We start from the raw sequence: 23,750 nt of genomic DNA, 5'->3' as shown, positions 1-23,750 counted from the left end.
CGCTTTGCGGTCATGCTCAGAGCCCCTCGGGGGTCCTAGGTCTCTCACTGTCCCCAATGGATCTATGTGGAGCAGAGCATCTGAGCCTCAGAACCTGCCTCCGACGCCAAGGCTCCCTTGCCGCGCAAGCGCTCTAGCAAGCAAAGGACAGCCCCGGCCGTCTACTGGGCACGCGCGGGTCTGACTCTCCGTTTTACCCCCTCGCGGCTGTTTCTGTCGGCGCGCAGGCACACTAAGCTGCCTCAGCAGCGCCCGGAGGCGGGCGTAAGGGCGAGGGGGCGGAGCGAGCCGGAGCCTGCGGCTGCGCACTCGCAGGGCCCGCCCCTCGGGTTCACCTACGGAGCCTCGGCGCTGAGCCGTGGAAACAGCCTAGCTCAGCCTCCAAGTTGAGTCTCCCGAGGAGCTGCTGGCCGCAGACGCCGCCGTCGCACCATGGCGTCTGCTGCCCTCGGCCTGACGCCGCGCTGGCTGATGCTCTTCAGCGCTGCGCTGCTGCTGCTGCTTCTGCCCGCAGCCTCCGCGCAGGAGCCTTCGGCAATGAGTAAGACCTGGGGGGTGTCCAGGGAGCCTGGGGGTCGGGTAGGAGGGCGGCTGGGTCGGCTCCAGGGCGGAGCCCAGCCCGCGGGCTTTGAGTCCTCGGCGCTCACGCCCTCCCTCGGAGCTGCGGGCGCGTCAGCCGCCGCTGGAGTTACGTCGTGCCCTAAGGCACGGAAAGACAGGCCCAGTCGGAACCGAGGCTTCGGCACCTGCTCAGCGGCCTGCTGGTTGGGCTTCCACTCGGCGGGCTTCTGCGTTTCTGCCTGTGTCAGGTGCTGGGCCCGCCGCTTTGAGGAGCTGAAGTCTTGCACAATGCCTGGCTCTCTAGCCCAGCACTGTTTCTTTTGGGGGAAATCGGGCAGCTGGCAGGTTGTGCCAAGGCCTGAAAATGAGAGGGTTGGCTTGGTCAGCTTCCTGACCTTTACAGCGAGGGCTGATGGGGCCCAGCTAGAGAGGGAGAGTGTTTTTCTCGACCGTGTTAGCTCAGGCTCTCTCAAGGTGGCTTTGCACTGGAGCCTGGCACGGTGTGTTTTCTCTTGGTGACCTTTTGCGTGTTGTGGCAGCTCTGTTTAAGTTTCTTATCTGCTCTCAGGTGTACCCAGGGTCTGTGACTGCCGCGTTCCGGGGAACTTGGGGCTAGATTCCCCAGTGAGGACTTCACAGCAGGCAGAACGCTGGAGAGCCCGTGCTGGCACAGGACCCCTTTTCCCAGTGGCTCAGGGGTCTGCTGTTGTGGTGGACCGCTCTCATGAAGAGAGCGTCCACATCCTCCCCCCCTTGCCACAGAACATGTGCTAGGTGTGATATTTCTACGACTTGACATTCTATAGGAAGATGCCTAATGAAAACCGTTTCTCTTTACAAGGGTACCGCACACATTAAAAGAATATGTCACAGCGCCCCAAACTCACCTTTTTGTTGTCTGAGACAGGGCCTCCCCATATGGACCAGGATGAACTTGAACTCACAGGTGTTTGCCTGCCTGTGCCTCTCAAGGGCTGAGATGAAAGGTGTGTGCCACCTTGCCTGGCAAAACTCACCTTTTTAATATTTTTTGTGTGTTTCGTTACTGGGTGGACATTCGAACTTGCAAGGGATCCTTAGAGGGAAATGCAGGAAGTTGAGGACACTTGGATAGGGCTTCTGGACCCTCCCTAGTGGTGTGTGGAGTCATTTTCTCAGAGCTTGGTCTTGGGGAAAACAGCCCCTAAAAGGACTGCAGTTGGCACCCTCCACAGGGACACTCAGGCACAGTGGTGGCTGGTGCAGGTCACCTGGTCCTTACTGAACTCAGTCTGCAGAGGAATCTCCAGCTCCCCTCCCTCTCTCCCTGAGGAACCTGCCTGCCTGAACTGTACTGAATATACTACACCATCCGTGCCTTTTGGGGTGCCCTGCCCCTCCTCCTCTCCTTTTCTCCTCCAAAAGTGAGGTGGCCAGGACTGCTCCCCCGACATGACAGTAGAGATGCTCTCTGAGTCCTGTCACCAGAGTGGGCCCTGAGCCCTTCCAGCTTTATTCTTCTCTGGGGCACAGAAGACGGCAGCATGGGCCCTTCTGTGCCACAGGTTTATAATACACAATGTTTGCTTCCTTAGTTTCCGTCCTCTCTCTGCACAAAGGTGTGCCCTTTTGTCCTAGTGCTGTAACTGACTCACCCGAAACGTCACGGTTTCAGGTAAACTCAGAATAAATGAGTCACTATTTATTATCTTCCCATTTAATTATTAAAGTGAGTGAGCCCCAAAGTCTTTAGAACTGAGTAAATGCCACCTAAACTGGACTCTTAACTCATAATGCCTCAGAGCCTGGATGTTCAAGATCAGCACTGAGGGAGCTGCAAAGATACTGTTCTTATCTCCGGCATGTGGTTGACTGTGTCCCGTGATGGGTAAGAGATACTGTGTGCGCACCCCCCACCCCGAAGTGTGAGCTGGGGGGAGCAGGTTGCCAGTGTTTCCTTCCTTGCCACATGAGTCTGCGACTTCAGCCAGGATGCCTGCCGCTCATGCTTTCTGGGGAGGAGGAAGGCTGGCCCGCGGGGATGTAGATTTCCTAGTTAGTAATGGAGAGGGTGGCCAGAGCTCACGATGCCTTCCTTGGAGCTCAGCTCTTTCAGTTCTCAAAAGCGCAGTTACCAGAATATCCCATCACGGAGATCCAGACCTCGGCATTACTGGGCCGCCGTGTCAGCTGATAGGAAGCAACTCCAGCCTTTCTCGTGGATGACTTTGAAAAAGAGCTGGAGAGTGGGTGTGTTTGACACACCCTCAGCTGTCACCAGACTGGGAAAGATCTCAGTGGGGGGTGTGTGGGAGAGCTGAGGGGGTGGTACAGTGAGCTCATGGATGATACAGCTCTCCAGAGTGACTGCCTGTTTGCTGACCACACCCTCCCTCTCTGTGTTCGCTAGTGTCTTTCTTATCATAAAATATCTGGTAATTAAACATTTATTGCACATTATAATCTTACAGCTTGTTACTAATTTGACCAAATCATGGGAGTAAGTGGCTGAGGTGGCTTGTGCCCCTACATTCTTCAGAAGCAGTTCCTCCTAAGAACGAGGTTATTCTCTGCTCAGCTAGAACATGGCCTCCGGAGCTGCGGTGTTAAAGTGGAGCTCAGACTCTTGGTTTACTGCACAGTCCACCCACAGCTTTATTGGTTTGTCCAGTGAGGTCCTTCCTTTTCTGCTTGACCTCTGACCCTAGAGTCATCTTAAGTTGTTCCAGCTTTACAGTTCTGAGCTCCTCCGTTTCCTCTAAGCTTCTCGGTTCAGCTTTGTCTTCAGAAAACCCGTTCATGGAGGACCCAAGTTTGGTGCTGTCCTTTCTTTTTCTTTTCTTCTTTTTTCTTTTTTCCTTCAAGATGTAGTCTCAACTGTGTAACTCTGGCTGCCCCAGAACTCGCTCTGTAGACCAGGGTGGCCTTGAACTCACGGAGATCCCCCTGCCTCTGCCTCCAGAGTGCTGAGAATAAAGGCTTGTGCCACTGTGCCCTGCTTCTTGCCCTTCTAGTCTTTGTGGATAGACAGAGCTAGGACCAAGTGAGTAGTAGCACCTGGCTGTCCCTCAGGTCTGCCCCGAAGGGAAGCCCAAGAGCTGCTTGTGTCCCCACCACCACCACCACCAGGCTCCCACCACTAGTTTTATCACCACGATTTGCTGATAGTCCTGTGCCATTACCTGCTTAGGTGCAGCCTTTTCTGAGTGTAGCTCCAGGTCAGTGGCAGACCACCAGAGCCCAAGTGTTGTCTTGGTTTCCTTCTGTCTTTTGGAGGCAGGATCTCTGTGTAACCCACACTGACAGGCCCTCTGGAAGCCCAGGCCTCAGCCCTCAGGTGGTTGGGGCTGGGCTCCCAGGTCTGTTCCACACCAGTTGCTGGGCTCACAGGTCTGCTCCACACCAGTTTTTCCCTTGGAGAAAATTTCCTCCTGTGAGATTAGAAAGCTTAACCGTATCCCTGGATAAGTCTTCTCATGTAACCCGGCTACCGTGGATGCAGACTATCCTAGCAAACAGCCCCAGAAGCGCCTGTTCTCACCCCGGTGGGAGGGTCCCCATTGTGTAGAAGTGCTTGGCTTTGGGAAGGGATCTTTGGAATGAGGCTTCTTTCAATTTACATGGTGTTGCTCAGTTTCATTTATTTCACTTTTCTTTGTGGCTTGAAGTTGCTCCACTGTGTAGACTCCAGTCCGTCTGTCCATCCTTCTAAGAGTGAACATCTGGCTGTTTCCAGTCGGGTCTCTGTGGATAGAGTTGCGGTGAGCACGCCTGCACAGGGCTGCCTTCGGGTGTGTCTTCTGATGTCCTGAATAAGATGCCTTGAATGCACTTGCTAGCTGTGGGAGTGGCCGTTTCTAAGAATGGCTGGGGCAACTCCAGATGTGCATTTTTGTTGCTGTGTTCCTGGTTATCTCCCTAAGTTCAGCCTTTCTTGCGCGTTCTTTTCCTTGCAGTTTTAATTTGCATTTCCCTGGCAGCCAGTGACATGAATGCAGTGCTCCTTCCAAAGTGTGCTCGTTTTAAGGATGATGGGGAGAAGTAGTGGCCCAAGGTGGAGAGCATGAGAGATACTTGTTTGATATGCTGCTTCTGTACCTTTGATTTGCTTGAGCTCCAGGGCCAATAGCTATATAGACTTTGGCCCTTTCCTGCAAACAGTGCTGCGGGTGCTGGCAGTGTGCCCCGGGTCCTCTGCATGCCTAGAGCAGGCTGATATCACCCGGCTTCTTGGGTCTGGGGAAGCCTGCCCCAGGATCCTGAAATCTAGAGGTGAGTTTGTGAGCTTGGCTTTTCCTCTAGGCGTGTTCCCTTCCGGCCGTGCCTCCTGCTCACGAGCATGCTGGTGGCAGAAGGTCTCAGCATGTCAGTGGTTGCACAGGTTTATGGCTCACATATGGAGGAGAGCTGTAACACAGGGCTGCTTGTGTTTGGAATCTTCCTTCCCAGAAGAGTCCTTGCAGGGAGAGTTGTGGAGTGGCTCTTCTGGGACTGGCTTGCACAGGAGTAAGTTGGGTGCCATGAAGCAGGCCAGTACCAGCAGAGTCTTGATCATTCCTGGCAGAGGTTCAGAACACCAGTGTCTTCTCTGCCCTTCAGTGATTGATGCCTTTGTCTCTCCTGGCAGGTTGTTCTGTGTACACAAACAAATCCTGTGAAGAGTGCCTCAGGAATGTCTCGGTAAGTAGTGTGGTCAGACCTATGCCCTCCAGTCCATGTGTGTTGGGAGTCTGAGAATTGTTAGGTTCTGTACATGGTGGTGGTTAAGTCCTATTCCAGCTTCTCTCAGGCATCCGAAGCCTTCTCATGAACGGCGCAGGCTCCATCCATCACAGCCAGTACCCATGACTTGGGTAGGCAGTGTGTAGGATACACCCTTCTTGGAGCTGCTTGGCAACAGCATCCAATATGTTGGCATTTGATGACTGGGACTTCTTGCCTCTGACCAGGTCTTCTTTAGAGGGTTGCCCAACCTTCAAGGCCTGTTGGGGGCTGAGGTAACAACTTATACAATGACAGGCACTTGACAAGCAAGCACAGAGCTTGAATGCACACTCTGGAATGCCAGCATTCTTCTTCCTTCGTGTGTAGTGCTGTAAGGTCCTCTTTAGTCCGTGAGAGAGCTGCAGGTCGTGTGTTCCCGGGAAGACTGAGTCAGCATGTTTGCTCTTTAATTCCTGTGTGCCCTCGAGTCAGAAGGTAGCTGCTATTCTGGAGCAGAGTCCCCTAATCTCCTACCCTGTGAAGTGGCCTAGGGTAGAAGGTACTCATGAGGGTTTTGTGGGACAGACATTCATCTGCACTCTGGGATAGGCAGACCAGCAGTGGGGAAATGGTTTCACAACAGAGATCTCTAGATGTCTTTTGAGGACGCTCAGCTTCCCTAGTGTGACGGCCAGCCCTTTGGCCAGTCTGGAAGGCTCCTCTGTGCTGCTCCCTAAGGCTGAAGAGTCAGCTTGGGCATGTTTAGCCCAGTGCTGTGTAGCTCACCTCTGGAACTCTCAGGGAGGAACAGAAGTGGAGCAGCAATGGATTAGAAAACAGCCCACAGAGGCTTCCCCTTGGGGGACTCCAGGGGGCCTTCATGGCGTCCTAGGGCTGTGCAGTTGTGTGTTCTTCCCTGACGGTGGGTTAAGGACAACCCAGGTCAGAGTGGTGTTTCTTCTTGGCTTCCTCCATAGGACAGTGGGAGCATCTTAAAAAGCAGCAGTACCCAAATAACCAATAAAAGTGTTATGAAAAAATAAAGAGCAACAGTAGCTTTTTGAAGTGTAGATCTGAGACGAGTCTTGTCACTTGGTGAGACTCCAGTGGGCGGTAGGATCTGCTGACAAAAATACGCAGCTGCTCCTGCTTCAGGACTGACATTGGTACTGCTGAACCTTCTCCTCCAGGTGCTAGTGGTTCTTGACTCTTTTTAGGTTCTAGTTTTTCCTTTAGGAGGCTATTTCAGCCATAAAAGATAGCTTATTGTTGTACTAGCCTTATAACCTCATTACCCTGAGTTGTGCATGGCGAGGACAGAGTCCAGAGAGGGACCCGCCCAGGTCACAGTAAATTGCTCTAGTCGGGTAGAGCCTGAACCTAGACAACAAGGCTTCAGTAAGGTAAAGTGGAGAAGGCTAGCCCAGGCCCAAGGGCCTGCCTGGAGACAGGGGGAAGAGATAGGCCCCTGTAGGCCTTCAGAGGACCAGTGGGTTAGAGAGAGGTTGTGCTGTTTCTTGATGCTGTTAAGTTGTTGGTGGGCCTCTTATTTAGTTAAAAAGAGTAGAACAACATGCCTTGCAAATGCTGTGTTCTCATTGGAGCTTAGAAGATCAGACCTTATGACTTGAGCCCTTTTTAAAGTGGAAGAGTAACCAGAAATAATGCAGGACAGAACCACTGGGATGGGAGATGTTTTCCGTAGCAGGATCTGCGGGCCTCTGCCACTGTTTGCCACGCAGTGCCAGGACACTGAATGCACAGTGGGCATTGCACAGTAGCCCAGCACATGCTTTGATGTTAGTAGATGTTACTCCAAACTGAGACCCAGACCTAGTCCTTAATCTTGCTGACATCAGTAACATGCTTACTCTGAAGATGTCTGATCAGGAAGATGTCCTTTTGGCTCTGGCAGGGCCAGTGCTCTTGACAGCAGAATTCCTTTTCCCTGTGATGTGTGTGATCTTCCTAAGGACACCTTTTTAGGTCAGCTCTGCTGTTTGTCAGCCGTCCTCAGCCCTGTCTAGCACTGTGTGGTGGGTGTGGTGGGTCCTACACTGAGTTCTGACATGAGCTGGTGTGGCAGGACTGTCTCCTCACTTCTGTTCCCACCCCGACGTTCTGAGGGCCTTAGACAAGAGCCCCTGGGGGTTCTCTCTGCTCTCGTCCTTGGTTGTGTCATCCTCAGAAGTAGACACTTAGTGCAGCATAAAAATGGAGGTCCAGGACCTCCTGCAGTAGTGGCTCCCCTGTGTCGTGTCATCTGTTAGCAGATCCCGAAGGAGCACCTACCTGCTGGATGCTCAGCTTCCCCTGCCTGTGTCTCTGGGTGCTCAGTGAAGGCCACAGTTATCTGACCTCCTGCATGAGGTGGGAAATGCACTGTGCAGCCTGAGGAGGCATGCTGTGGGAGGAAGCAGCAGTGTTGTCGGGACAGTGGGGACCTGGGTGGCTGGTGGCAGGGCAAGCCTCCTTGAAGATAGGAGGGAACCATCTCAGGCTTAAGGAAGAGGCCTCTAGAGAAAATAAGCAGGCTTCAAAGGCCCTGAGAGCAGGCAGCTTTCAGGACTGTGGGGCTCTGTACAGTGAACGGGGATGCCAGCCTCTGTGTTGGACAGTGACCAAAGGGCAACAAGGATGAGTGGGAGCATTTATTTGGAGGATGCATCCATGCTAGAAACGGTGGCATGGGTAGCACTGGAGGCAGGGAGGTGACTTGTCCTGGTATGAAGGGTCTTTCCACGCCGGTCTCTTTCAGTGTCTGTGGTGCAACGAGAACAAGGCATGCTTGGACTACCCAGTGAGAAAAATCTTGCCCCCTGCTTCTCTCTGTAAACTGAGTTCTGCTCGCTGGGGTGTGTGCTGGGGTAAGTTGTTTTCATTTACTTCTTGCAAAATCAGTGGGTTTTGGTGATTCTGGGACTTGTGCTTAATCAGCATAAGTTACTAGGAAGTTATGTCCTGTGACTCCCACGGGAAGAACCAAGGGGACCTGTGGTGGTCTGCTGTTTGGCAAACAGCCAGGGACCTGGAGGGCTCCCATAGATTCAGTCATTAGCCACAGGACTACACAACCCACATTGCGGGGGGTAGGGAAAGGGCACGTGGAAAGCCTGTTCTTATGTTCCTGAGTGTGATGTGGCACCTGGGAGCCTGTGTGGCTTCCCACGAGCCAGTCATCCCCAACCAAGGACCCTGTTAGCCCAGACAGCCGTCTGTGTGTTTGTGTCTGTGTTGGTCATTTTCTTCCTTGCAGGACATTAGCCCTAAGTGCTTCTGCTTGCCCTTTAAGTACATTTGTGCTGTATTTTGCTGCCTGGAACTCATTTTCCTGTAGTGAACTGTTTAACTTTGGTGGTGGTTAGGTTTGGGGCTGCTCAGGCCTCTCGCAGCGTAGTGAAGGAGCTGGTTTTTCTCAGAGCACTGGGATAAGGGAGTTATTGATGGTTCCTCGTGTGTTTGCACCTCGGATCCTCTGCCCCTTTCATCTTGTTTAGTTATCTTTAAAACAAACAAACAAACAAACCAGGAAAAACAAAACGAAAAACCAGGTAGTGGAGGTGCACACCTTTAATCTTAATCCCAGCACTTGGGAGGCAGAGGCAGGCAGATCTCGTGAGTTTGAGGCCAGCCTGGTCTACAAGGTAAGTTCCCAAATAGCTAGGCCTGTTAAATAGAGAAACAAAACAAAACAAAAAAGACTTCAGGATCAGAATCTTGTCAACTTCCACTCAAAACAACTTGGCTGCTGTAAAGCCCAGGGACTCCAGAAAACAATGAGTGCTGACCCCCGTGTCTGTGCGGTGTCTCTGTTGTCATCCTGTCTGTCCTGGCACAGGAAAGCCTCCGTGGTCTCAGCATTGCCCACCACTGCCCCCTCCTGGTAGTGCTTCTTCCTGGACTGGGAGTGTTGGCTCTGGAGCACCGATTGCCACGCGGGCATCTCCCATCAGTGTGTGAATTCCAGAGTACCTTCTGGTCTGTGGGTTCTCGGAGGAACAAGAGGTTCAATTCTAGAGTTTCTGGAAGTGGTCCCCTTCCCGGGTCCTGAGGTGGCCCTCACAGATAGAAGTCCTGCTTCATGCTGCTTTCTCCATCACTGAGACTTCCCAGCCAGAACTGTTTTGCCCTTCTTACAGCAATGTGACCTCATGTATTCGCATTTCTCCAAGCACTGGGGACTTCTGCCTGCTTCAGGTCCTTTCCGCATAGTGGGCGTTTGCCTGTTTCACCCTTGACTCATGGGGTGATGTGTGGAGAACTGTGATCGTTTGCTCTGACTAATGGCTGAAGGTGTGGACTGTGTCAGGTGGTGGGTGTTCCTGATAATGGTCTCGTGCAGCGCGGGTCCCTCCCAGGTGTGAGGGCGGCTAAGTAGCACTCCCGGCACAGCACAGATGAAGTTGCCGGTAGCTCACCAGCATGTGTCATCACCACATGCTGCCAGCATCGTAGGCTGGCGCCTATGGGAGGCAGCCGTGTGCTGGCAGAAGAGCAAGCAGGTCTACCTCTGAGCCAGCGGGCACACCTTTGCTTACTTCTGAGGGACTGACGCCTGCTACATGCGAATATGAGCAGTTGGGCCTGGTCTTGTGATAAGGGGGTTGTGGGACAGGGTCCATAATCCCCTGAGCAGAGTAGCATGTGAGGTTGGGCCACTTAGCCTCTTGGTGTCGCCATAGGTCCTAGTGGCTTGTCATGATTGTAGGCCTGTACCATGAACAGTCGGTTCTTATAAATCACTTTAGAATCCCGTAGTAGAATTGTTGTCATCTTTGTTCAGGGTTTTAATCATAATGACTTGAAGTGTTCTGTGCATTTGCAGGAAAATGAAGTCTTTACATGTTGATCTTTTGCATTGAGCAAGATGTCACTCATTCCCGCCAGGCCATGTTTGCACATGAGTAGAAGCTGCTGAGTTTCCCTGTGGGCTTAACAGAGGTGCTCACAGACGACTTTCCCATCAGGACAGGATTTCTGTTTCATCTGCTTGTCAGAGAGCTGTGGGAGTAGATTGGATTTTGTTAGATCTAGCTGTTTTAATGTTCTCATTTTTAGGTTGACTTTTACAGAATTCTATAGTCAAAACCTGTACCACCTGCTCACGCTGACGAAGTCTCCTTTCTAACCATACAAGTTGCTCCTTTTTGCACCTCCGCACTTGGAGGCTGGGCACGGGCAGACAGAACACAGGGTTGAGGGTCAAAGGCACCTGAGCAGTTGTCGCGCCCATTTCTGGTTTTAACATGCTTAGAAGCTGAAGTGGAGCCTGGCAGATGAGCACAGCCCCTGCACTGAGGGAGCCCAGGAGCTGTCCCTCGGCCTCTCTCCTCCTGCTGCCCAGCTGCATGGGTGCCTCCCTGGCCCAGCGGAACCTGCAGCGGACACATTCAGGCTGTCAGCAGCCCTGCAGCTAGGGACTTTGCTTGTGAAGTGCCTGTTGCAGAGTTGAACCAGGTGACTGGGACATGTTGGCAAATGCAGTGTGGGCTCCTGAACCGGCTCTTCTTTAGTGGACTAGCAGAAAAGCCTTGACTGTTTTGGGTTTTTTGAGACAAGGTTTCTCTGTGTAGTCCTAGCTGTCCTGGAATTCCCTCTGTAGACCAGGCTGGCCTAGAACTCAGTGATCTGCCTGCCTCTGCCTTGAGTGCTGGGATTAAAGATGAGCAGTAGCACACCCAACCCAATTTCTTTGACTGGTTTCCATTTAAAGATCTTGAAGAGAAATTCAGAAGAACCTTAAAATTTATTTTTTGTTTGTATTGGTTCCTGAAGGCTGGCTGTACCATCTCGTCACATCAATGAGTGACACTGATGAGCCATTTTCCAGTACCAGGGCACTTGTGATGCTTGGATGTGCACATGTTGGTGGTCAGGGCACTTCCCCATCCGTAGGTGGCTCTGAGGAGTCAGGAGGTCTTGGGAACAGACAGGGACATCTTTCCTTCTTTCCATCTTGAGGAGGGAAAAGGGCTGTCTTGTCTCATTAGTTTGTTGTGGTTAATCTAGAAGTGTTAAGTTATAGACATTGGCTGACAGGAGCCACGTGCCCAGACCCTGTGTTTAGGACTGCTCCTGTGACAAGAAGTGGTACCCTTGGGGGTGGAGGCAGGGCACACGTGCTGAGGTTTCAACTCTGTGTCTGGACTTCCAGTGAACTTTGAGGCCTTGATCATCACCATGTCAGTGCTTGGGGGCTCTGTGCTCCTGGGTATCACTGTGTGCTGCTGCTGCTGCTGCCGCAGCCGGAAGAGGAGCCGGAAGCCAGACAAGAGCGATGAGCGGGCCATGAGAGAACAGGAGGAGAGGAGAGTACGGCAGGAGGAGAGGTGAGACTGGGCTTGTTGCTCGGGAGCTTGCCTCTGAATTTGCAGCAAGAAGGCCGTGGGGAGCAAGGGTTATGAGTCCCGCGCTTTCCCCATTGCTAGAGAGGTAGCATGTGTTTGTTGTCCAACACTTTCTGGGCTGTAGTTAAAAGGGAAGCTGGTAGGAGCCTTGTGGGGTTGCAGGCTGTGTCTCCGACTGCAGGCTGCCTGGCCTTCCTCTTCTACTGGTAGGGAGACTGGTAGAGCCTGCGCTACCGTGCCCTGCACTGGTCATGCCTAGCCTTGAGTATTGCCATTCCAGCCCCAGCCTCTAGTGATGAAGTAATCTGACTGCTCGTATAGACACTGGCTTATGCCCACTAGTTCCCGGAGCTCTGAATTCTCCTAATATGTGCTGGGGCCTCGTGTAGCCCCTGGAGGCAGTGATGATCATGCTCTCAGCTCTGAATCGGGTACCTCTAAGCAGTTGCTTTTTCCTGGTAACCCATCTGCATTTTCTTTATGAGAACTTTAAAAGATCACTGTATTAGACATTTGAATTCAGTTTTTGGTTTCTTCTTTTTTGGGAGTGTCTTACTTCATAGCCCATCCTGGCCTTAAACTCTGCATGCATCCTCCTGTCTCAGTCTTGTGGGCACTAGGATAACAAGTGGTTACTACCATGTCCAGTTAGAATTAGTTTATGGAAAAGAATAGAAGGGCCATTAGAGCAGCCTTGGAAGACTGGCTTTGCAGTCACCCTGCTTGCTGGTCAAGTGGTAGGTGTGGCCTGGTGACTGCATTCATCTCCACCTTCTTTTGGGGGAGCTTGTAGAAAGTGCTGCAGCAGCCCCAGCTGCTGCTAGAGGAAGCGAAGGCCTGGGAGTTTGGGGTGACCTTACTTATCTGTCATAATTTGATGCTACTTGGTTTTTCTGTATTTTTTAGGAGAGCAGAGATGAAATCAAGACACGATGAAATCAGGAAGAAATACGGTAAGAATGAGAATTGTCTTTCTTGACTGGTTGGGATCTGGGCAGCTGCCATTTTTCCAGAGAACTCCTTCACTGAAGACAGCAGCTGTGCAGTTCTCAGGGTGCCACCAAAGACTGATTGTACTGAGTTCCCGAAAGCAGGAAAAGGCTCTGAAGGTTTTTAATCTCAGCCACAGTTTTTCTTTGGCGCTCATGGGGAATAAAAACTTCAGGACAGGTGTTCGTAGCTGTTTGTCCATTTGCCTTAAAATGGGGTCTGCCTGTGTAACTAGCCTTGGCTCTGTGAGTTCCTGGGCTGTCTCCAGCCCTTTCTCTGTGCGTGTCTCTTCTTGTCTTCTGATGGGGTCAGACCACCCTCCTTTACCAGAACTGGCTGAGACTGAGGCATGCCATTCCTCCCTTGCAGCTTTCTGGCTGTGTCATCTTGTTTGGAGAGACTCTGGGAGTGACCGGGAACTAAGCGTAAGCCTGTGTGGTTCAGTTAAAGTGAGTCAGAAACCCAGCACAAAGGTGGTCCCTGTCTCCAGTGTCACACACTAGTCTGTCTCTGGTCCTGGATGGTTGCTCTTCCCAGCTGGTTCTCGGCTGTTTTTAAAGCTCAAAAATGGTACTAGAGCTTTCCGCCTAGACTTCATGGCTGCGGAAGTTGGGTGCTGCAGAAGCTGACCCCTCACCCACTTAGATGTGGGGCCATGGGGCTGTGTGAAGGCACCAACTATGAACCCACTTTTCTGACCTTGAACTGCAGGGTTTCTCTGTGTGGCCCTGGCTGTCCTGGAACTCCCTCTGTAGTCCAGGCTGGCCTCGAACGCCAAGAGATCTGCCTGTCTCTGCCTCCTGAGTGCTGGGATTAAAGCATGTGTCACTACCACCCAGCTTGAATCACTATCTTAACAGGAGAAATCCAATGGAGAAAATTTGAAAATCTTTCCCAAAAATATGCATTAAAGTTATTTCCTTCATTTACATGTGTGTGTGTGTGCATGCAAGTATGCAATCATGCACCTAAGGAGGCCAGGGGATCACTTCTGGGAACTGGTTTTCTCCTGCTGTATGGGTCCTGTGCTCTTCAGACTTGGTGGGAAGGATTTTACCTACTCAACTCATCTCACCAACTCGTAAGAAATGCAATTTTGGGATCATTGTTTAAATAAGGAGATAGCATATTTGGTTTTTTTTGTTGTTGTTGTTGTTTTTGTTTTTTTTAGTTTTTCTTTTTTTTTTTTTGGTTTTTCGAGACAGGGTTTCTCTGTGGCTTTGGAGCCTGTCCTGGAACTAGCTCTGTAGACCAGGCTGGTCTCGAACTCACAGAGATCCGCCTGTCTCTGCCTCTCGAGTGCTGGGATTAAAGGTCTGCGCCACCATCGCCCGGCGAGATAGCATATTTGTGAAGCTTCAGGATCTTACCCACTGGAACATTACTATACCACAGTGTGTGTTAGCTGAGACAAAATGCCAGAGTCCACTGCCGTGGGCCTTTGGTGGGCAGAGCATGGCGGAGGAAAGCTGCTCACATATGACAGCCATGACGGGATTTGAGGAGACAGCAGCTGGGACAAGGAGAACCCTTTAAGGACCTGTGTCCTCCAGCTAGGTCCTGTCTCCCGAGACTGCCATCAGTTTAAGAATCTATGAGTGGAAGCCAGGCATGGTAGCACTCGACGCAGAAACAAGTAGATCACTTAAGATTTAGAGACTAAGCTGGGCGATGGTGGCGCATGCCTTTAATCCCAGCACTCGGGAGGCAGAGGCAGGCGGATCTCTGTGAGTTCGAGACCAGCCTGGTCTACAGAGCTAGTTCCAGGACAGGCTCCAAAGCCACAGAGAAACCCTGTCTCGAAAAAAAAAAAAAAAAAAGACTTAGAGACTACCCTGGTTTACACAGTAAGTTCCTGGCCAGCCAAAGCTATATACTGAGACCCTGTCTCAAACAACAAAAAGAAAAGAATCCATGAATGGATGAACCCTTTGATTAACTCGGAAGTTATGACCTATCACAGAGCTCACATCTGAACATCTGTTTCATTGACTAAAAGATGACTTAATGTCTAAGCCATGATACCAGGGAGTTTCTGTTATTTGGGGAGATGGTATAGCAGAATCCACTTGCCCCAGTACAGTGTGGCTTCTCTGGGTTTGAGTTGTTCAGATATTAAATATGCAAGTATTTGGTCCCCTCCCGGGGGCTGTAGCAGTCCCATTGCCGCTGGTGTCCGGACCTGGTCACACTATGCACTGGGAACTGAGGAAGCGCTGTAGCTAGTGGGGCCTTCTTCTTCATTGCTCCTGTTTCGGGCTCTGTGTGCTGTGGCCTAGACTTGGATTTGGGCTTCTCTGATATCAGAAGATGTCACTTGACCCTGGCTAACCCTTGTCTCCTTTCTGTTGATTTCTGTCCTTCTGTTTTGGTCTTGCTTCATCTTTGTGTCCATGGGTTCTGGGTGAGTCTGGAACATAGAGATACTAGTGTCTCTACCCAACTAACAAAGCCCTAGTAGATAGATTACTGCACTGGCCCAGGACTTGTCATACAAGTACGGTGTGGGGGCTGGGACAGTGAGGGCAGTATGAGACAGAGAGATTGCAGAGTGGTAGAAGAAGGGTGGAAATAAAGAGAAGAGTGGGTGTGTAACAGACTGATGCTTACGTTCATATTTTGTCTTAGGTCTACTTTAAGTCTTGATTGTCAACTTGATGGTGTGTGTTCTTTTTCTAGTCTTAGTTCTCCAAGCACAAGCTGTGGTAAGAAATACGTGCAGGAACTTCCCTGATGACCTCAGCTGTGGCTTATTTCTCAGGAACTGTTAGGATTTCTGTTCCTGACGGATTTTACTTCAGTTTTAAGGTCACGTGCGTCTCAGCTTCAGTGATGGTCAAGGATAGTGTGGGAGCCTGCTTAGCACTGAGGGTAATTTTGAGGTAAACTTAGGTTGTTTTGCAGGAGTGGGGTGAGCAGTTTTGTTTCCTTTTGTCTTTTTGTTTGGTTTGAGTTTTTGAGACCAGGTTCTGCTATGGAACTCTGGTTGGTCTGGAACTCTACTGGTAGAACAGGTTGGCCTCTAATTCACTGGTCTCTCTCTGCCTCCTGAGTACTGGTATTAAAGGTGTGGAAGTCCAGCCTTTTGGTTTGTTTTTCTCTTTTAGTTTCTTGTTCTGTAACCCAGGCTGGCCTCAAACTCATGGCAGTCCTCCTGCAGTAGCTTCCCTAGTACTAGGATCGCAGGAATACATCGCTTTTGTGAGTTTTGTCTGTGGTGGAGTGGGTGAGGTTGTAAGTCACGTTTGTTTGTTTCTCCCTCAGGTCTGTTTAAAGAGCAAAACCCATATGAGAAGTTCTAGAGCAGCTGGCACACACTTGCGGTTCCAGAGTTTCCTGGGAGTGCCATCCTCAGCATAGCCTGTGGAGACCTGATCACTACAGCCACCCATGACCTGGGTCATATGACCTGGCTCTTCCTTCCAGCCTCAGCACAGGCACCAGAGTGGCCTTGAGAGGACAGTCCTGCTCTTGTTCCGTCTATCTTTGTATGTAATCACCTGAGACGTTAATCTTGATGACGTCCCTTCATGGGGGAGGAAATGTACTCGGGCCCCACACTCTACAAAGCTGGCGGCCTGAGCTGCTGACTGGCTGCCTAGTGGCCTTGCTGTAAGATTCACATTGCAACAAATGAAGTCATATTTACTTTGTTAGGGCAAGAATTGACCCACCATCCTTGCTTTCCCAAGGCTATGTTGTGACTGCAAGTCCATTTCTGTGACATGTCATTGCTTTAGTTTGGGTGACTTTTGGAAGACCCTGTCCCCACAAGCAGTCTGGTACCCAGCTGTATCCAGTGACACAGGAGCACATAAGATCTTTAGTCCCGCAGGAAACGGTCTTTCCAAAACCTTTCATGAAAAGTCCAGGCCTCTTCTTGGATAGCATTTTTCAGCTGTTTCTACTAGATGGAGAGCCTTTTCCCCCATGGGAAATCTGAGTTGTGAGTTCAGTTGGATCTTCCTGTGCATGCTGAGTCGCCTGCCTCAGGCTTCTCCACTGTGGTGATGCGTGGAACCACGTCCTCAGAAGGGCTTTTTTTGTGCAGATCTTGGACATCTTCCCTCTACCTGACAGGCTGCCCGGTTGGCGTTGGCCCTGTGTGTATCATGGAGGTTGAACAGCTTGTCCACTGGTCAGCCCATTGCGGAAGCTGAGTATGTAGGACCCCAGTCGTACTGCCTACCAGAAAAACTGCCTGAGCGGACATACACACCCACCTCACTTCACATCCTGCTTCCAGCCGTGTCTCGGCTCACTGTATCTGACACATCATCGTGGGCCCTTGGAAGCTTGTCAGGGACACAAGGGTCCCCGTGATACTGTCCACAGTGCACATTTCTCTGAAATCCAGTTGTGTCACAAGCTTGATGGCAGGGTAAGAAGGAAAGATACTCCCCCTAGGAAAGCAGCCACCAGCAGATGAGGTGACCTTACTGCAGGCTCCTTCCTTCCTAGACACCTCACCCAGCAGCTCAGTAACCTTTTCAACTCTGTCACTCTGCCCAGGGATTGACACCTCTCCAAGACCTCCAATTTTCAGAAACTAAGGGAATGACCTTTAGCGCTCTCTTTCTGCCTTGTCAGGCTTCTAATGTAATTCGAAGCATCATCAAACATTTAAGTATTACAGCAGCCATTGAGATTTGCCTTTCTACTGTCTGTTGGTAAAGGAGCCCTCCTTGCAGGCCTTGATGAGCGTTGTATAGTATGTAGCATATATAAGTCATGCCTGTTAGGTTGCTGAGCTGATGATAGTCACCAGCTGCTAAATGCAGAGTATTTAATTCTCTAGTGTAGACATATAGCAGGTGCTCTCAGGACTGCCCTGTGCCTGCCTCTGAGCAGCACGAAGAGCAGCCACCTACACCTGAGACCACCATACCCAGTGCCTTACTTTTTAACCACTTTCCAATAAAATGGTTGAATAAGACTGATTTCTTTCTCTGTGCTTTGTCTCAAGGGTGAGTTGGGGTGTGAGCTTTCCGGTTGAGTTAAACTGGACTTGCCCTGTGACCTGGGTACCATGCCCCATAGGGGCTGAGTAGGCCAGTCCTGGAGTGGTCAATACTCCTGCCCTCATTGTAGAAAGGTCCTCCTTGTCACCCACCCTGCCATATTCAGGGTTCTGCTGTTGTCTTGGTACAAAGATGTCAGAAGGTGCTCTGCATGGCTGGCACTGGGCACCCTCCCCTGGCGGGTAGCGCCTGGCTCCTTCAGCCCTGGTGTCTGAAGTAGAGAGGCTGCTGGTATAGCATAGATAAGGGGCGTGGGTGTCACTGAGTCTGCCTGTGTCAGGCTGCTGGGTCCTCAGTCCCAGAGTTCACACTGACTGCTTGAACCTGTTCGTTGTTGTAGAGGAGAAAGAAACACACAGGGCTCAACAGGCTCCCATGCTTTCAGGTTAACACTGGAAAGCTGCAGCAGAAAGGACGCTGACAGCAGTCTGTCTGCTCAGGGTTCATGCTGCAGTAAGTCTGCCCTCTTGAGGCGTGTGCCTGGACTGACCTGTTCCCCGGGAAACACAAGCCCTGGGACTTGTACACCCATGGAAACTCCAAAGTGTCGACCTGCAGACAGCCCGCTGCCCAGGCTGCGTGACCCAGTGAGGACAAGTCACGTCACTGAGCAGGTGGGGGCCCACTCACCCAGCCTTGTCCATAACCGAGCAGGCGGGAGCCCACTCACCCAGCCTTGTCCAGAGGACAGGTCACCTCGCTGAACAGGCGGGAGCCCACTCACCCATGCTTGTCCCGGGACCACAGAACAGAGTAACATGTAGATTACTCTGGGCGAATGATGTTTTTAGTAATTGGCACCATAAATGGTAACGGGCTAGGAAATTCTGGGGGAGTGTCGGGAAGCCAATAGGAATTCCGGGGGTCCAGTTGGCAAAGATACTAGATGTGTTGAATCTTTAAGTGTTCCACGGGAGCTACCTGGGAACGGTTCTAGGTCCAAGGACATCCTCAGCTTGGGCGTTTAGATTCACCCGTAGGAAAATAACACAATGTAGTTGGGTTGAAGAAAGGTTTACTAGCAATTTCCTTTGCAGACAGGGGAGCATGCTGGGGTGGGGGCAGGTACATCAGTGTCACGATGCTGTCAGCGACTATGTGTCAGGACCTGACCTGTCTGTCACATGTAACCACCCCTCAGTCCCTCAAGTGGTACTCAAAGAACAAGCAGCCTTGCACTTGGTAAGAGTCAGCTTAAGCTCTGAGTCCTGGTCCCACCTTTGGAGCTCAAGTGAAAGGAAGGAGGCAGGGTAGGCTCACAGCTGGGGTTCAGACAGGGTTGATCAGGGCTGCTATGGCTCCTGCTCCACCTCAGTGTTCCGGGAAAGGTCTCCCACAGACACCAGTGCCATCCACAGCCAGAGGGAACATGGTGAAAGTGGAGAGGTACGGAAGCCATGCAGCCAGAGGAGAGAATAAGCAATGGGCTGCTCAGCACTGGTTAACAGTGCACTCTGGGTAGGACCCATGACCAGAATGAGCAGCCAAGCCAGTGCAACCCACTCATTGCTCTGTCCTGGATTCATCAGGAGAAGCCACTGGGTCTCTGAGCATGCTAGCCAGATTCTCAGCCATTCTTGGCATCTCTTCATTCTCTGCCTCCCCTCCCCGCTCCATACACTATAACCCTGAGAGGCCCTCTACCCCAAAGACTACCTCTGAGGCCTTGTCCCAGCGTCTGCTTCCTTTGAACTACTGCAAAAACTTACCGTCTGCCCCAGGAAATGTGACTTAAGCAAACAACAGCAAGGGAAGGGGCTTGTCAAGGTTGGTCTGACTGGGTAAGAAGTAGCCATGGCCGCACATTTGCCAGTGTGAAACAGTGCTTGCTCCAAGAATAAGAGATAGTTTGTTCTGAACCAGATATGTATATGACCATGGCTCAGGAACATGGGTTGAGTTTGCCCTGAAGGACACGCTCCTCCTTGGAAGCGATTGTGTGAATAGACACAGTCTCTCAGAAACTCTCAGTGACATTCTTAGCCTTTAGGGCTGGCAGAAGCCAGAGCTGTGTGCTAAGTCAACACTTCCAAAAGTTTTCCATAATAGCCACAAAGATGCTAGGGCATAAATGAGAGCATGGATGATAAAGGCAGGATAGGGCTCTAGATCTGCAGCGTTCTGTCTACAAACCAGGAGATCTGCACAGAACTGGCTTCCTCAAAGAGCATCACAGATCCGGTGGGCACTCTTTCTGGATGAAACTGGACTTTTGAGTTGGAGCACCTAGCAGAACCAATAGCCCTCCCAGTCTGGGTGGAGACAGCCTGGATGTGGTCTCTACATGTCATGACACTGCTGAATTTGATCTGAGTTTTTAAGTGTGTCTAAGGTCACAAGAGTAGTATATTGGGCTGTGCTCATGGGTTTGGGTGTTGGGTACCACACTACATTATAGTTCCGCTGGAGGTCCCTTTGTCAGAGAGTCATGATGCATTAGGACTAGACCCTTCACTTTGTCAAGTCTACCAGCTATGGTCTGCAGGGCATGCTCAGCTCCCAGGGCTCTGTGTGCTTACATCCGTCCACATCTACCCTTCAGCAATGATCTGCCAATACCTAATCTCAAGCCTCCTTCCTTCCTTCCTTCCTCCCTCCCTCCCTCCCCCTCTCTCTTATTTTTTCTTTTTTGTCTGCCACGAGTGATGCTCGTGTCTGGCTTGTGTCTGGGTTTCAGCTGGCTGACCACCCAGCTGATCCCAACTCTGCCATGGGGTTGACAGCCCTGGCTCTGCAAATCATTAGTTCTTCCTCTTTGAAGGAGGGCAGTGCTCTCTCATGTAGTGCGGTCTGGGTAGGACCACCCAGTGTTTGCACCATCTTCTCCCTGTCTGTAAACAGTGTGGATAGTAACCCCACCATGAACACAAGTGAAGGCTGGGGAGCTGCAGTTCATGTAAGAACCTTCCAGAACGCCTTTACATTGTTTCTATAAACCAGTCAGATGGGTTGAGTTTGATTGTACTGTTGTGGTATCCATAGTAGTTTGAAAGCTATTTCTAACTTTATTTTCTTCTTTTTATAAATTTATTTTATTTATTATATACAGTGTTCTGTCTACATGTTTGCCTGAATGCCAGAAGAGGGCACTATATCTCATTACAGATGTTTTGTGAGGCATCATGTGGGTGCTGGGAGTTGAACTCATGACCTCTGGAAGAGCAGCCAATGCTTTTAACCTCTGAGCCATCTCTCCAACCCTCTGTTTCTAATTTTCTTGAGCTGATCCTAATTTTTTTCCTTTGCCAAACTTTTTCATTGAAACTGAATATTGCCACAGCAAAGTACATTCATAACAAATATTTTTATGTATTTAAATGCCCATCATTCTGTTAGCACCTAATACCTGTGTTTACATCTTGAGCCAGGCAAGGGCTGTATGGCTTGCTTCTCTCTATGCCCCTCCCACTCCCCATTCTTCTGCCTGCTGCATGTGATTATCTGGGATTTCAATCTCAGGAACTTCCTTTTTTTTTTTTTTTACAGTGTGCACCAGATGTTAAGCATTAAGTATAAGTTTTCCTGGCTTCATTGCTTGCTGTCTATTTATGCCAGGAAACACATCACAAAAACTTGCCCTGCTGGGTAAGAGTAATGACTTCAGATTTTTTTTTTGTTTGTTTTTTTTTTGTTTTTCGAGACAGGGTTTCTCTGTGGTTTTTGGAGCCTGTCCTGGAACTAGCTCTTGTAGACCAGGCTGGCCTGGCCTCGAACTCACAGCAATCCGCCTGCCTCTGCCTCCCGAGTGCTGGGATTAAAGGCGTGCGCCACCACCGCCCGGCCATATTTTTTTTTTTATTAATTTATTTATTTATTAAGGATTTCTGCCTCGTCCCCACAACCGCTTCCCATTTCCCTCCCCCTCCCCCGATCAAGTCCCCCCCCCTCATCTGCTCGAAGAGCAATCAGGGTTCCCTGACCTGTGGGAAGCCCAAGGACTGCCCACCTCTATCCAGGTCTCGTAAGGTGAGCATTCAAACTGCCTAGGCTCCCACAAAGCCAGTACGTGCAGTAGGATCAAAAACCCACTGCAATTGTTCTTGAATTCTCAGTATTCCTCATTGTCCGCTATGTTCAGCTAGTCCGGATTTATCCCATGCTTTTTCAGACCTAGGCCAGCTGGCCTTGGTGAGATCCCAATAGAACATCCCCATTGTCTTAGTGTGTGGGTGCACCCCTCGTGGTCCTGAGTTCCTTGCTCGTGCTCCGTCTCCTTCTGCTCCTGATTTGGACCTTGAGACTTCAGATTTTTTTTTTTTTTTTTTGGTTTTTCGAGACAGGGTTTCTCTGTGGTTTTGGAGCCTGTCCTGGAACTAGCTCTTGTAGACCAGGCTGGCCTGGCCTCGAACTCACAGCAATCCGCCTGCCTCTGCCTCCCGAGTGCTGGGATTAAAGGCGTGCGCCACCACCGCCCGGCTAGACTTCAGATTTTTTATAGTGTGCAGCCTACCAAACAACACACAGGTCTTGCCTGATTTTCTCAGTCATGAATTCCATTTGGGCTTTTGGCAGTAAACTCTGTGTGTGTGTGTGTGTGATGTTTATGGGTGTGCATATACTGCTCTGGTCAGAAGACAACTTCAGGAGTCAGTTCTCTCCTCCTGACATGGGTTCAGTTCTCTCCTCCCGACATGGGTTCAGTTCTCTCCACCCGACATGGGTTCAGTTCTCTCCTCCTGACATGGGTTCAGTTCTCTCCTCCCATCATGGGTTTCAGGCATGAAGCTCAGGCTAACGAGCTTGTAGGGCAAAGGCCTTGCTAGACCATCTCATGACTCTTTTGCTGAGCATCTGTGGGGCTGTGGGCTCTGTGAGTTTTTGATTTCTGAAAATGACCAGGAACTTATCTGCCCTACCCTCCACCACAGGAACCTCAGATGTCCCTGCTTTGGATAAGTATTTGCACTGGTTCTGACATGACTATTCTTGTCTATGCTATTGTCACTTCCCTTCAAAAGTACCCTCTGTGGTGCTGGTTCCTTGCTGGACTTCTAGGCTTCTCTGCTGAAGCAATCCTGTCATTAAATTTCCTTTGGCATATGCTCATGATGGTGAATTCTTGTGCTCCGCCCACTGCTGTGTACAAGGCTTTGATTGGTAGAAGCTTCTATATGGGCAACATGGGCAGTTACTCTCCATCATTTGTGTTCTCGGATGCAAATCCTTTTTTTTTTCTTTGAGACAGGTTTTCTCTGTGGTTTTGGAGCCTGTCCTGGAACTAGCTCTTGTAGACTAGGCTGGTCTCGAACTCACAGAGATCTGCCTGCCTCTGCCTCCCAAGTGCTGGGATTAAAGGCGTGCACCACCGTCTGGCTGCAAATCCTTTATTTCCTCTGGAAGCACCGTCTTGCTTTGTGAGCAATGAACACCTAAGCTCTTGGGCCATTACTTGGCAAATCGGCTTTACTCTTCTAACAAGAACTGTGGGTTAGGGTGGGGGCTTTTCTATTGGATGGATGCTCTCATTGCAATCATGGTTTCTCTTTGGTCAGTTTTGAAAAACCCTCTTTTATTATGCCTTCAAATATTATCTTTTTTTTTTTTAATTTTTCGAGGCAGGATTTCTCTGTGTAATCCTGGTTGTCCTGGGACATGCTCTGCAGACAAGGCTGGCCTCGAGCTCAGAGATCCACCTTCCTCTGCCTCGAGTGCTAGGATTAAAGGTGTGCGCCATTATTGCCCAGCCAAATATTACTTCTTGCACACTGTTTCCTCTTCCCCAGGGGTTCACTTCACCTTAGACCTGTGCCAGGGCCCATGTCCCAGGCCTCTCACTGTGGGCTCTGCTGAATCATCCTGCTGCTGTCTGAAGATTTCCTTCTGCCCTACCTTCCAGTTCACTATTCCTCTCTTCCACTGGATCTAATCTGTTCTTAAGCTCATCCAGTGAGTTCAAGTTGAATTTCTGCTTTGGATTTTCAGCTGGATTCTGAAATATGTTCCCCTTTTCTATGCAAGTGTCTGTCTCCAGATCCATTTCCTGGACATAGTAATCACAGCTATTATTCAGTCTGTCCGGTCAAGTCCACTCCCTCTCCTGTGCGCTTATTTCTCGCAGATCTGTTTCCTGGTCTGGGTCACGTGGTTTTCCTTTGTAAACCTTAGTTCTGCTGTTGTTAACAAGCACATGTCTGTCATGTAGAGCCCC

At 50.5% G+C, this 23,750-nt stretch overlaps 1 protein-coding gene across 1 annotated transcript; it reads left to right on the top strand.

Moving 5' to 3' along the window:
* The first annotated feature begins 325 nt into the window (after positions 1-325).
* LOC121435483 (PTTG1 interacting protein) lies at positions 326-17,517 on the top strand. The gene is made up of 6 exons (XM_041634854.1): positions 326-541; positions 5,168-5,220; positions 8,003-8,111; positions 11,399-11,573; positions 12,498-12,544; positions 15,846-17,517. Exons 1-6 carry the CDS (start codon positions 433-435, stop codon positions 15,881-15,883), a joined length of 531 nt encoding a protein of 176 aa, XP_041490788.1. The 5' UTR covers positions 326-432; the 3' UTR covers positions 15,884-17,517.
* Positions 17,518-23,750: the final 6,233 nt, after the last annotated feature.

The sequence above is a fragment of the Microtus oregoni genome, unplaced genomic scaffold, assembly GCF_018167655.1.
Source record: "Microtus oregoni isolate MIOR12 unplaced genomic scaffold, Mior012 000046F_ref0000063, whole genome shotgun sequence".
Taxonomy (NCBI): Eukaryota; Metazoa; Chordata; class Mammalia; order Rodentia; family Cricetidae; genus Microtus; species Microtus oregoni.
Note: the sequence above shows the minus strand (reverse complement) of the source record. Positions and strands in the feature narration are given on the sequence as shown.

What these genes read in the sequence shown, in the direction of transcription:
- LOC121435483 (XM_041634854.1), top strand. Translation starts at nt 433, where the DNA reads ATGGCGTCTGCTGCCCTCGGCCTGACGCCGCGCTGGCTGATGCTCTTC. An exon ending in AGAGTACGGCAGGAGGAGAG is followed by an intron (nt 11,574 to 12,497) that starts GTGAGACTGGGC and finishes TGTATTTTTTAG; the next exon opens with GAGAGCAGAGATGAAATCAA. An exon ending in TGAAATCAGGAAGAAATACG is followed by an intron (nt 12,545 to 15,845) that starts GTAAGAATGAGA and finishes TTTCTCCCTCAG; the next exon opens with GTCTGTTTAAAGAGCAAAAC.